The 12,024-nt window shown below is 47.5% G+C and overlaps 1 protein-coding gene across 1 annotated transcript in view; it reads right to left on the bottom strand.

The window, feature by feature from the left end:
• The window catches only part of LOC140411467 (adhesion G-protein coupled receptor F2-like), a gene marked incomplete at its 3' end in the record, with an annotated part of 138,317 nt that overhangs the window by 35,872 nt on the left and 90,421 nt on the right, over positions 1-12,024 (bottom strand). Inside the window, exon 9 of the mRNA XM_072500564.1 lies at positions 2,383-2,550. Within this exon, the coding sequence (XP_072356665.1) occupies positions 2,383-2,550 (168 nt within the window). The remainder of the gene's footprint in view (positions 1-2,382; positions 2,551-12,024) is intronic.

The following is a 12,024-nucleotide window of genomic DNA, read 5'->3' as shown; positions in this document are numbered from 1 at the left end:
TACTACTGCTGCTGTATATATGTAATTGTAAATAAAGTTATTTATTTTGACTTTACAAACTCGTGCTGGATTCTTCGTGGCCCTCACAAAAGGAGGATATATTATATATGGATATAATTCAAAGTATAGACAAACGTCCAAGGAAATTTCGGAAGCTGAAAAAATAAACAATCACAATTGTTCCAAATCTATACCAATGGACAATTCCAGTGATGCTGAATGCCACATTAATCAAATGCAAGCTCGTTTTGTGAACGAGTGCCAATTTCCTCAGCCTCTGCGATTTGAACTGCCTGAGAGTTCAAACCACAATTTTTGATCGACAGAAATGGCTGATCGCCTATACTGGAAATGCGATTGAAACGCTCGGGGGTATGTGACCTAGAAGCATGGGTGCACAATCAAAGTCACATTGTGCAATTCACCTTCATGGACACGAAGTGAGAGTCCATATTGGGAGCGAATGCGTGTGAAGCCCTGAACCGGATTAAACGACTGTACGTTCCAGATAGCTTGAAGACTGAGGATCATTGTAACTGGCCACGAGATATGATGTTGCAATCACCCGATGAGGTCAGTAAAGAAACAGATGATGAGCCAGAAGAAGGAGACTATGAAGGTCTATCTAGTTTTTTGCGACTAGTGATGAAGTGATCCCAAGTAGCATACAAGCTGTGCAGGACAACAGCGAGACTGACAGATCTCAGCTGGACTGTACAGAGGCTGACAATGAAAGTGCAACAGTGAACAGATCAATTAAGAGCACATCAATTGTTAACAGCCAACAAGAAAATGAAGACATCTTGGAGACGTTGACTCCAGATGAGAAGCACAAAGAACTCAAGGGTACGTCAAAGAATCCAAAGGAAACTGATAGTAAAAAGTTTGAAAATGAATCAGATAAGCCAAAAGGAACTGATCTTGAGAACACAAAGGGTAACTACAGAAAAACAGAATTTACTCTAAGGTACGCCTTTGAAACCAAAGGACAACTAACTAACGCATTGCAATTTAATGGAAACAATGTGTTAGGACTTGCACTCACACTTGACAAACCATGCAGTATAGAAAGCAATCCAGATGGCAACTGAACAAGGGACTTCAGGACAGTATGTGAAATATGTGAAAAACATCTACCATTCGTGATAACACATATACCATACCAAATTCAGGTATGGTGATGCTGATGCCAGGAAGAAATGAAGAAGGAAGAAATGTCATTCCAATAGAGTTGGTCCTTGCTAAAAAAACAGAAAGCAAACCATTTTTGGGGGCAAAGAAGACACAAAAGCAACACCACAAGCATAGAAAAAAGACCTCATCAGGCGACAAAGGTGGTTCAACCAGTCGACAACCCGATCGATGGAACTGATCACTTGCTGGTTATGTACCACAGTGAAGATTGAGTACAGACTCAATTTGTGGACGATAAAAAAAGTTAACAAAAAGTTAACTATTGTACAATATCAGTAAGTAATTACATGTAAAGAACATACAATGTTCTTACTATACATATGTTTGTAGAATTTCCAAACATCTTCAAAGAAAGGGGGGTGTCATGATATGTGTATTGACTGGGATGTAAAGAGTTAACAAGTTAATAATAATGGTTCTTACCACTAGAGGGAACCACAGAACAGTCATATATATATATCGATGTCACTAGCTTTCGGAGCGCTGCTCCTTCCTCAGGTGAATGAAGAGGTCTAAGACCTCTTCATTCACCTGAGGAAGGAGCAGCGCTCCGAAAGCTAGTGACATCGAAACAAACCTGTTGGACTTTAACCTGGTGTTGTAAGACTTCGTACTGTGCTCACCCCAGTCCAACGCCGGCATCTCCACATCATATATATATATCATGTAACTTCTGGGTAGAAGAGGACGAAGGTATTCAGGCATGAGAGATCAGTTGTGTATTTGAGAGTTCTATAGTTCGAGATAGCATAGTTTAATTTAGTAACCTTGTACTTTAGGGATGCAAACAAATCTGAGAATAGTAGTATTGATAAATTAGTTTTGCTCGTTAACAAAGCTTGTTGTTCTTTGTTCAACACTATGCATCCAAGCCATCCAGGTAAAGCAAAGCAGAGAACAACACAGGTGGTGGAGGTGAGAATACTCACAACATTTAAGAAGCATTCAATTGAGCACTTGAAACATCATAACATACAGGTTATGGACCACATGCTGGAAAATGAGATTCGAATAGGTGTTTTGATGGCTGGCACAGTCACAATGGGCTCTATGGCTTCATTTTGTGCTGTGAAATTATGACTCTATGACACTCAATGTTCACCTTGCTAAACTTCACTTTCACATTGAAGAGACAAAATGCAGAAAGAGTTAGGCTCAGAACCATTTCCAGCAAATGTTGTTTCTTACCTCCATATCTGTTTCATTAACAGTGGCATTTACTTTTGAAATTTGTGTCAGAATGGTTACCACAGCTTCAATATTGCCAGGGGTGTTTACGTTGACCACATCTGTGGCATTGGATAATTGTTGAAGAAGATTCGAAAAATTATTTTCCAAGTTGGTGGAGTTTACTGCCTGAAAAATGATATTAGAACTGATTACAGGAACATATAAAACTGATGGACTGGAAAAGACAAACAGGTAAATTGTGCACAATCCATTGATTCATGGTGTAACTGAAAATCACAATCTCAGTTCACCCTCCACTCTCACAAACAGTCACATAACCCATTGAAATAGCTTTCTAAAAACTCTGTGGCAATTCAGGGAGATTAATCTGGCCAATTCCTCTCTGGCTCACAAATGCACAAAGTGATCAAAATAAGTTTCAGGAGAACGCAGTGAGTATAAGGCACATTATCCAATATTCCACCTTCCTTTGTCTGTTACAATTTCAGTTAGAGACAAAAATTTACCCCTTTCAAATACAAACAAAGAACAAAGAAAAGTACAGCACAGGAACAGGCCCTTCAGCCCTCCAACCCTGCGCCAACGATGATGCCTGTCGAATCTAAAACCGTCTACACTTCCCGGGTCCGTATCCCACTATTCCCATCTTATTCATGTATTTGTCAAGGTACCCCTTAAATATCACTATCGTACCTGTTTCCACCACCCGGCAGTGACTTCCAGGCACCCACTACCCTCTGTAAAAAAAAAAAAAAACTTTGCTCGCACATCTGCTCCAAATTTTGCCCCTCACACCTTATGTCCTTGAGTAATTGACTATTCCGCCCTGGGAAAAAGCTTCTGACTTTCCACTCTGTCTATGCCCCTCATAATTTTGCAGGCTTCTATCAGATCACCCCTCAACCTCCGTCATTCCAGTGAAAACAAACCAAGTTTTCCAACCTCTCCTCATAGCTAATGCCCTCCATACCAGTTAACAGCCTGGTAAATCTCTTCTGTGCCCTCTCCACATCCTTCTGGTAGTGTGGCGAGCAGAATTGAACACTATATTCCAAGCATAGCCTAGTTAAGGTTCTACACAGCTGCAGCATGACTTGCCAATTTTTATACTCAGTAACCAGGCCAATGAAGGCAGGCATGCCGTATGCCTTCTTAACTACATTCTCCATCTGCATTGACACTTTTAGTGACCTGTGGACCTGCACACCCAGATCCCTCTGCTTGTCAATACTCTTAAGGGTTCTGCCATTTACTGTATATTTCCCACCTGTATTAGACCTTCCAAAATTCATTACCTCACATGCAGAGTTAGCTTGCAATGAATCTGCACTCACTCTGCATGTGGGCAATTTCCTACAAAGATCTGACCCCTCTATGAAAAGAAAGGTTCCCTGATACCTGGGCTACTTCTAGTTTTATAAATTATATGTCTTTCCCCTTCTCCCTTATCTATCTAATTCACAGATATGTTTGTCTTCACAATCTGATGGAGGGACTGTAATGATTGTAGCTGATGTAACTTCTGGGCAGGTCAGATCCCAGGATGGAACCGGCTCGGTAGATCCAAGCTTTTAATTTTCCTTTAGGTATGTGAAGTGCGGCTACTGAACAAAGTCACAGGAGCTAGCTGGTAAACCTTTATCAAAAAATAAAACATGTAATAGACAAAAGATTAACTATTTTACACTACTTCTATATCCCACTATACCTTTACTTTGTAAGGATAACACAAGTTACACAATCTACCTTATATTCTAGTGTTCCCGGTCAGTACACAGTCCACGTAAAGCAACAGGCTAAATATGGTTTGATACTCCATACCAAGTGACAGATGCCATCCAAAGCAATTTCTCAAACATTCCCCCCAGACACTTGTTATACTGTGAGTCAGCTAGTCTCATTGGAACTCTGTCCTCTACATGATGGTTTCCAATCACCACTTTCAAACAACATGCCTTGGACTCTTTTCCCAAATAACGTTTTCTCTTAATGTCTTCAGCAAAGATCCAGCTCCAGGATTTCAATCTGAGCTTCTGATGTTCCTCCACTGGATCACCATGAAAATTCAAACTTCCTTTCTACACAATCTTTCAGGTGCCCAGCTGTGCCAACAGAATACCATTGCTTCACAGGATCTCTGCCTTCTCAAAGCTGATGTTTCTAGATCTGCACCTTTCAGCCCTGTCTTTAACTTGGAGCATCTCTGCTCCTCACTCTCAACTTTACTGAACAGTACCTTTATTGAAAGAATAGATTTATGTTCTTTGTTCCTTAACTTCACAGTCATCCTGGAACTTTCCTCTGTTACATTTCTTGTTTTTTGGGAGTTTTCTGTCCTTTAACTTTGGTTCTTCTCTCCGTAATCTGTCTTCATGCCCCTGCTTGAGCAATTTTTGTGAAAGGCTCCTTAATTCTAGGTTACTTTTTTCAGCTGCCTCATACTGCTTTCTGTTCCACTGTGGCCTCTCTGTTACTGAGCAACAGTTTATTACACCCTGTTTGCTTTAGGGTTAATTCAAGCATATAAAGAAGGCCACAGACGTACAGGCAACTTTATGGTCTTATGGTCTTTAAGCTATATGTTATGCCCAACAATGATAATTACAAATATAAATTACATATAACTATACCTATTTCCTACCGGGAGAGCGAGAGGGATGGAGAGAGAGTAGAAAGATAGAGACAACTAGTCCTTTAGCACAGAAAATGCTGGCTCTGTCATTCACCAACTAAAACACATAATGAAGAGAACAAATTCATGAGGATTTAAATGAGATTGGAAGATTTGCCTTGCTTGGCTATATGGAAGAATCCTTTTCATTCCTCGCCATGAAAGAGAGTTTGGGATTAGAGGTTATCTGGCTGTAATAAGGAAAAAGGAAGCAAGCCACCTTGAGTGGATAATAGCTTTGGACTGATTACTTTGGACTGATTGGAATGAGGTGTCCTTGTAAGGAAGATATATAACCATGGAGGGAGATTTTCTGTTTGTTTGAATGTTAAATGGGGGACATTTCATTGGTTTTACAATATAGGTTGCCAGTTGAAATAGTGTGTTTACTTCGTGTTGCTTTTAGTTCGTTTAAGCAGTAAAAGTCTTGAAACTTGAACCCTTGTCATGTGATCCTTATAGCCAGCTACTGGAAATTTGGATTTGTTTCTAAAAAGTTATCGGTCTCGACAGGGATTGTAATAAATCTGATGATACGAAGTATATAATGGCTTTACCCTGAAACACTACTAATGCCATATCATCCATCATATTATGTAGATATAATGTTCTAGATAAGGCCTGGCCAATGTCTTATCCAAGGACAATCTACAGATTTTAAATGTTATAATAGATCATTTTAGCAATGCATGTTAATACTCCATTTACATTTACTACAGTCTAGCTGTATAATTTGTAACCCTGTAGCAATACATGTGCTCATACACATAGGTCATTTGGTATACAGCCCACCTACATACATAACATTGCATTTATTGATATTCAGTGCCACCTACCAAACACCGACCCATTTCACCATTAGGATCAGATAATGTGGTTTGGTTACAAAACATAACAAATTGGAGTACTGTGAATCACACGTACGAGGACCATTTCTCCTGAGTTGCCAACAGAGGCACCTGTGAGACCAATCGCTTGTTCCTGTAGACTCCAACCAAAAGGGGAGTGATGGGAATCCTGGTCCAAGTCAAGTGGGGCCTGCAACATGGTGTTTTTGTTCCCCTTGGTGATATAGGTTCAGGAGCAAGAAAGTGCTGTGGTGCATCTTGTAGATGGTAGATACTGCAGCCACAGTGCCTCAGTGCTGGAGGGGGTCAGTGACAAGTATGCAAGCTAACTCTTTATGTGTGAGATCAGGCTTTGTCCAATATTTTGGCTCGGGACCCATATTTGCATATTCTTTGCACTTAAGGAGGCAATGACCAAATTCTGGAAAGATCGGGGACGTGGCTTGATGGCCGCGTTATGCCCAGTGAGGATCCATGCAAGCCAGTTAGATTGTTGGAGAGGCTCGAATCGGGAAATGTGCCAGGCGGTAAGCGGTTTGTGATCTAACCGGCCCGCTCCCATTGGCGGGGACCGGATCCCACCTAGATGCAGCGTGAAACTAATCTAGGTCAATTAAGGGCAATCTTCATCTCATTAGCAAGATGGAAACCCATGATCTACCCCCTCACTTGGGGGCATGTGGGGTACTGCACATGTGTTTGTGTGGGGGGGGGGGGGGGGGTGACATTGCCTATGGGTGTCTCTGGCACACCTCTCCACACACTTAACCACTTGGAGAGATTCTCCAGCCGCGTCCGCCAGACATCAGAAGAATCCCACCCGAAGTCAATAGACTTTTCCATTTTTCCGTCCCGCCCATGGTGATCTTGCAGTGGGCGGGTCGTTACAATCCAGCCCTCTAACTCTCAATTCTACACACTCAGGGCACGATTCTCCCCCTAAATTTCTAAGTTGTGGAGGGTTTTTCAGAGTGTTTCCTGCCAGCTCTACCGGCGAGTTCCCCACTGCTTTTCAATGACACTTAGTCACTGGGTGGCAGTGCCAAGGTGCCCACATTCCAGGGGTAGGGCCAGGGAGTCACCCAGCAGTTACCCTGACCACTCTGTGGTCTCCGATGGCCCAGGAGACCCCCCCCCCCCCCCAGGTACCACTCCGCCTGGTCCACGTTTGTGTGGATCAGCACTGACCGTTGCCCCGCTGCTGCTTCCCTGGGGAGGGACACACAATTACTCAATTACTCACTCTCACTCCCACACACTTTAGCAGTCTCTTGAAAACCCTTCCACACATTCATTTAGTCATTCGGTCACATCTCTCACTCCCACATACTTAGTCAATCAACCCCACACGCACACCATCAGTCTCTTGTAATCCCCTCCAAACACTCACTCAGTCACTCATTCTCACTACTACAAAGTCACTCAGCAACTCACTGTCATGTTCTCAATCATTCACTCCCACACACTCACTCCCACACATTGGATGCACTGAGGCTGTACGAGCTAGTGCTGCTCTAGGAGGAGGAGGACCATGCAACAGCGGAGTCTGCCACAGAGGAGCAGGAGGCAGCCAGTGAGGATGGAGAGTCTGTCGGCCAACAGGAGGTGTGAAGAAGGCACCTTGTGAGACCGCATGAGGCCTCGTGTGTATCGAAAGTGCCTATCATTTGAGGACCTGCTGGACCGGGCATGCCGAAGACTCCGGCTGAGCAGAGAGACAGTGCAACATACCTGGCACTGCGTGGAAATGGGGGAAGACACCCGCTCCCGGTGGCCTTCAAGGTGATGGTCGCCTTGAGCTTTTACACCACGGGGTCCTTCCAAGAACCAAGCCGGAATCTCAGAGCTCGGTGCACTGGTGTCTGCACCGTCACGGAGACCCAGTATGCCCGGTTGGCACAATACATCGCTTTCATGTGGACCGAGCCCACCATCTCCGGGATGTCCTGGGTCCAGTCGATGATCGACAAGATGTATGTCCCCCTACGAGCACCTGCAGATTACAGGCCAGTCTTTACAAACTGAAAGGGGTTTCACTCAATAAACCTGCTGCTGGTGTGTGACAATGAGATGCACATCATGCACGGCTCCCTCAGATACCCGGGCAGTGTATTTCGGCATCCTGAAGATGAGGTTCACGCGCCTGGAGCCCTCTGGAGATGCTCTCCAGTATCCCGTAAAGAGGGTCTCCCATATCGTGATGGCTTGCTGCGTCCTCCACAATATCGCACAGCAGAGGAGCGATGTGCTGGAAGAGGAGGATGAACGTCAGTCCTCTCCGACGAGGAGAATGCGGGGGAGGGTGGGGATGGGCAGGAAATGGGGCCCGGGCAGGCACGGGAGGCTGCACAATGTGTGCGCCTGCGCTGATGCGCACAAGATGCTCTAATTGCCTCCAGGTTCACCAGCTAGGGGGCTTGGCCTACATCAGGGACATCCCATCCCACCCCCACAATCCCCCAGCCGACCACCTCCACCCATGAACACTCGCCTTGTGCCACCCCCCCTTGCAACCCCCTCTGTGAATCCAAACTGCCTCACTGCAGAGTGTGTGCCCTGGGTTGGTAGTAACAGTGGGTTACTCCATGTGATGGAGGGTGATGACAAGCCGCTCTGCGATGAGTTCTCGCGCTACGCACGGTTTGCCAACATCTGACCATCTACCCGAGTGATCTCTGCATGCGAGCTGGCCATTCCTTCCCACTGAACCTCGGGTGTGGCGGAGATGAGGGGTGGGACATGGAAGCAGTGATCGCTCCCATGCCTACCTAACTGGTGTTTACCTTTCTGGTCATCTGGGCCCTAACCTGTGTCAAGGTGGACCCCCAGACAGTACATTAGAAGTGGAGGGGACATGCTGTGATTCCTGCCCTGTGACCTGGGTCCCCTTCAGCGGCCGTCTTCTGGGGCGACCGGGACTGCTGCAGCTCGGGTGTCCCAGGGAACATGGTGCCGCCCTGTTCTGCCCATATGATGCACCAGGGTCTGGATGGGGGGAGCTGAAGGCTCTGCAGTGCTCCAGCACCTCCCCGACGGGAGTGATCGGCAGATGCCCTATCATCTCCTCTTCCCTTGGGATGCCTGATAGCCTCACAGGCTACTCCATGGGATAGGGGTGCGAGCGGAGCTAACCCCTGAAGCTGCCCCGATACCTGCGGTTGCCAGAACTGGAGATCAGCTCCCGTCTTGATCAAGGTCTCCATGCTAGCGGCCATGGAGCACAGAGAGTGGACCACCACCCTCTGGGACTGTGCCACATCATGCTGGGACTGTGCCACAACCTTCTGGGTCTGGGCCACATCAGCCAGTGACTGTGCCACTGCCCTCTGTGTCTGTGCCATGTCAGCAAGTGCCCGGCAATGCCACTGACGCTTTCAGTCATGACCCGCTGTGACTGGGCCACGCTCTGGAGTGCTGCTGCAATATACAGGTGGCTCTGGCACATGGCTGCTGGTAATAGGGCGAGGCCTTGGCCACTGCCTGCACAGATTGCCCAAGGCCTTGTCCATCTTAACCCATGGCCAAAACCTTTGCCCCCAAGGCCTGCACTGCGGGCTCCACCCATGCATTGTTGGTCTGGGGCACGCATGGTCGGCACCATTTCCTGCTCCTGCAGGCAGTGGGACTTCTCCAACTGCACCAGCGGGCACTAGATGGTTGCCAACAACCCCTCATGCTGGTCCTGATTCTGTGACTGCATCTCCACTATGGATGTGACCTTCCTTTCCTGCATCGTGAGCCAGGGCAAATGAGGGGGTGATGGGGTTTGTGGGAGGGAGGGGGGGTGGAGTCATGGTGGTGGTGGAGAGGGGATATGGTGGTGGTGGCAAGGTGGTGACACGTGCCATTGGGAACCTCAGCAGAGCGGGTCTCACTTCCTCGCCCAATGTCGACCTCCGCCTCAGCGATCGCCTTCTCTCCAGGCCCCCCGACCATGGTCCACTGCCCTCTGTTGTGCAGCGGTGTGGGGCCACAGGTCTGGCTTCTCCCTCCCATGGCGATTATGAGTGGCCTTCTCCTTGGGGGGGGGGCGGGAAATAGAAAACACAGTCCGGGGGCATGCAGCCCAAGCGGTGGATAGATAGTGGTTTCAGTGGTCAGGCCAATTGGTTTCAGTGGTCAGGCCAACCTGCTAGGACGGTCGGTATGGGTGCCGGCATGTGGTACAGGACAGAGTTTTGGCTGCCCTCTGGGTGGGGGAGGGGGGTGGGGTTACGGGAGTTGGTGCGAGAGGCACAGCGATGACTACTCACACTGGCCACCTTGAGGAGGTCGTACAGTTTTTTACGGCACTGCTGGCTGGTCCTGACAGTGTTGCCCATGGCGCTCATGATCTCTGCCATCTGTGTCCAGGCACAGCGAATGGCGGCAGCTCACGGCCTTCTTCCCGTCCCGAGGTATAGGGTCCTCCATAGTGTCTAGCAAGGTGTCCATTTCAGCATCCGTGAAATGGGGTGCCTCTCTCCTTGCTGCCATCTTGTTGCTGGGATGAGTGTGCGGGGTGAGTGAAGTGTGTGATGTGTTAGGCAGGTAGGTTCGATCTGGACTGCACTCGATGCAGGGAAGCTAGAAACAGACGTCTAACACTGGAGAAGATCCAACATTGTTTTATTCATCGATAGAACTGATATACATATTCAGCTGTGGGTCGACACTATACTGAACTGACTAGAAGCCTTGTAGTAGCCTGACCAGACTTAGTAGTTACCGCATGGTCTTTGCACTTGCTAGCTCGTGGACTCTGACTGTCTCAGTAGCTGCGTCCCGAGAGAGCGGGAAACCTAGTGCCCTCTGGCTTTATAGTGGTAGTGTCCTGTCTGGTGATTGGCTGCACTGTGTTGTGTGCCTACTGGTCATCCTGTGTGTCAATCACAGCCTGTCTGCATCTCATTATATACACGAGTGGATATTATGACAGTGTGTTCATTTTTTTTAGATAAATAAATACTAAGGTGTGCGTGCGTATATATATGCCTGACTATATACAAAAGGTGTCTAAATGAACGTATATACATAGGAAGGTGTCGATAGTGCAAATACATGGCAAACAAAACAATATTTATAGAGGTTAAATCGATGAAGTCACAAAATGTAGAAAAGTTCAGTCTACTGATTTAGTCTTTGTGGTAGGCGGGATTGCTGCCATCGCGGTGGTCGCATGGGCCGGCAGGATTGCTGTTAGATCGGTGGCCTCATGGCAGGGTACCTCTGGAAAAAGCATCGTAGGTGGCGGGGCACTTCGGTCAGGTAGCGGGCGTGGAACACTTCGCAGTGCCCGTCTGTTGCGCCGTAGCAGGGAGCCATCAGCCATGCGGACAAGGAACGATCTTGGGGCTACTTGTTTGATCACAACAGCTGTGGCTGACCAGCCGCCCTCAGGCAACTGGACACGAACATGATCAGTTGGGGCCAGCTCGGGTGATCCGTGGCATGAGCATCGTATGTGGCCTTCTGTTGGGCCCGTGACTGCTGCATTTTCTGCAGGACCGTGAGGTGCTCAAGATCTGGAACATGGATGGCTGGAACTGTGGTCCTCAGAGTGCGATTCATGAGCATCTGCGCTGGAGACAACCCAGTGGACAGTGGGGTCGTCCTGTATGCCAGCATCGCCAGGTTGAAGTCGGAGCCTGAGTCTACAGCTTTGCACAGCAACCGCTTTACAATATGGACCCCTTTCTCAGCCTTCCCGTTCGACTGCGGGTAGTGGGGACTCGAGGTTACATGACGGAAGTTGTAGGACTGTGCAAAATCAGACCATTCCTATCTGTAAAAGCAAGGACCGTTGTCGCTCATTACCATGAGCAGAATCACATGCCTGGCGAACGTTTCTTTGCAGGCTTTGATTGCCGCCTTCGACGTGAGGTCAGACAGTTTCACCACTTCTGGGTTACTGGAGAAGTAGTCGACCAGGAGTACGTAGTCACGCCCCTTGGCGTGGAAAAGGTCTACACCTACTTTGGACCACGGAGAGGTCACGATTTTGTGCTGTTGTAGCGTTTCCTTGGGTTGAGCTGGTTGAAACTTTAGACATGTAGGACAGTTGAGGACTGTGGCGGCAATGTCCTGGCTGATGCCCGGCCAATAGACCACCTCCCGAGCTCTCTGTCGGCATTTCTCGAC

The sequence above is a fragment of the Scyliorhinus torazame genome, chromosome 4 (assembly GCF_047496885.1).
Source record: "Scyliorhinus torazame isolate Kashiwa2021f chromosome 4, sScyTor2.1, whole genome shotgun sequence".
NCBI classification, from domain to species: Eukaryota; Metazoa; Chordata; class Chondrichthyes; order Carcharhiniformes; family Scyliorhinidae; genus Scyliorhinus; species Scyliorhinus torazame.
The sequence above is the reverse complement of the archived record's forward strand: the minus strand, read 5'-3'. Positions and strand labels throughout refer to the sequence as shown.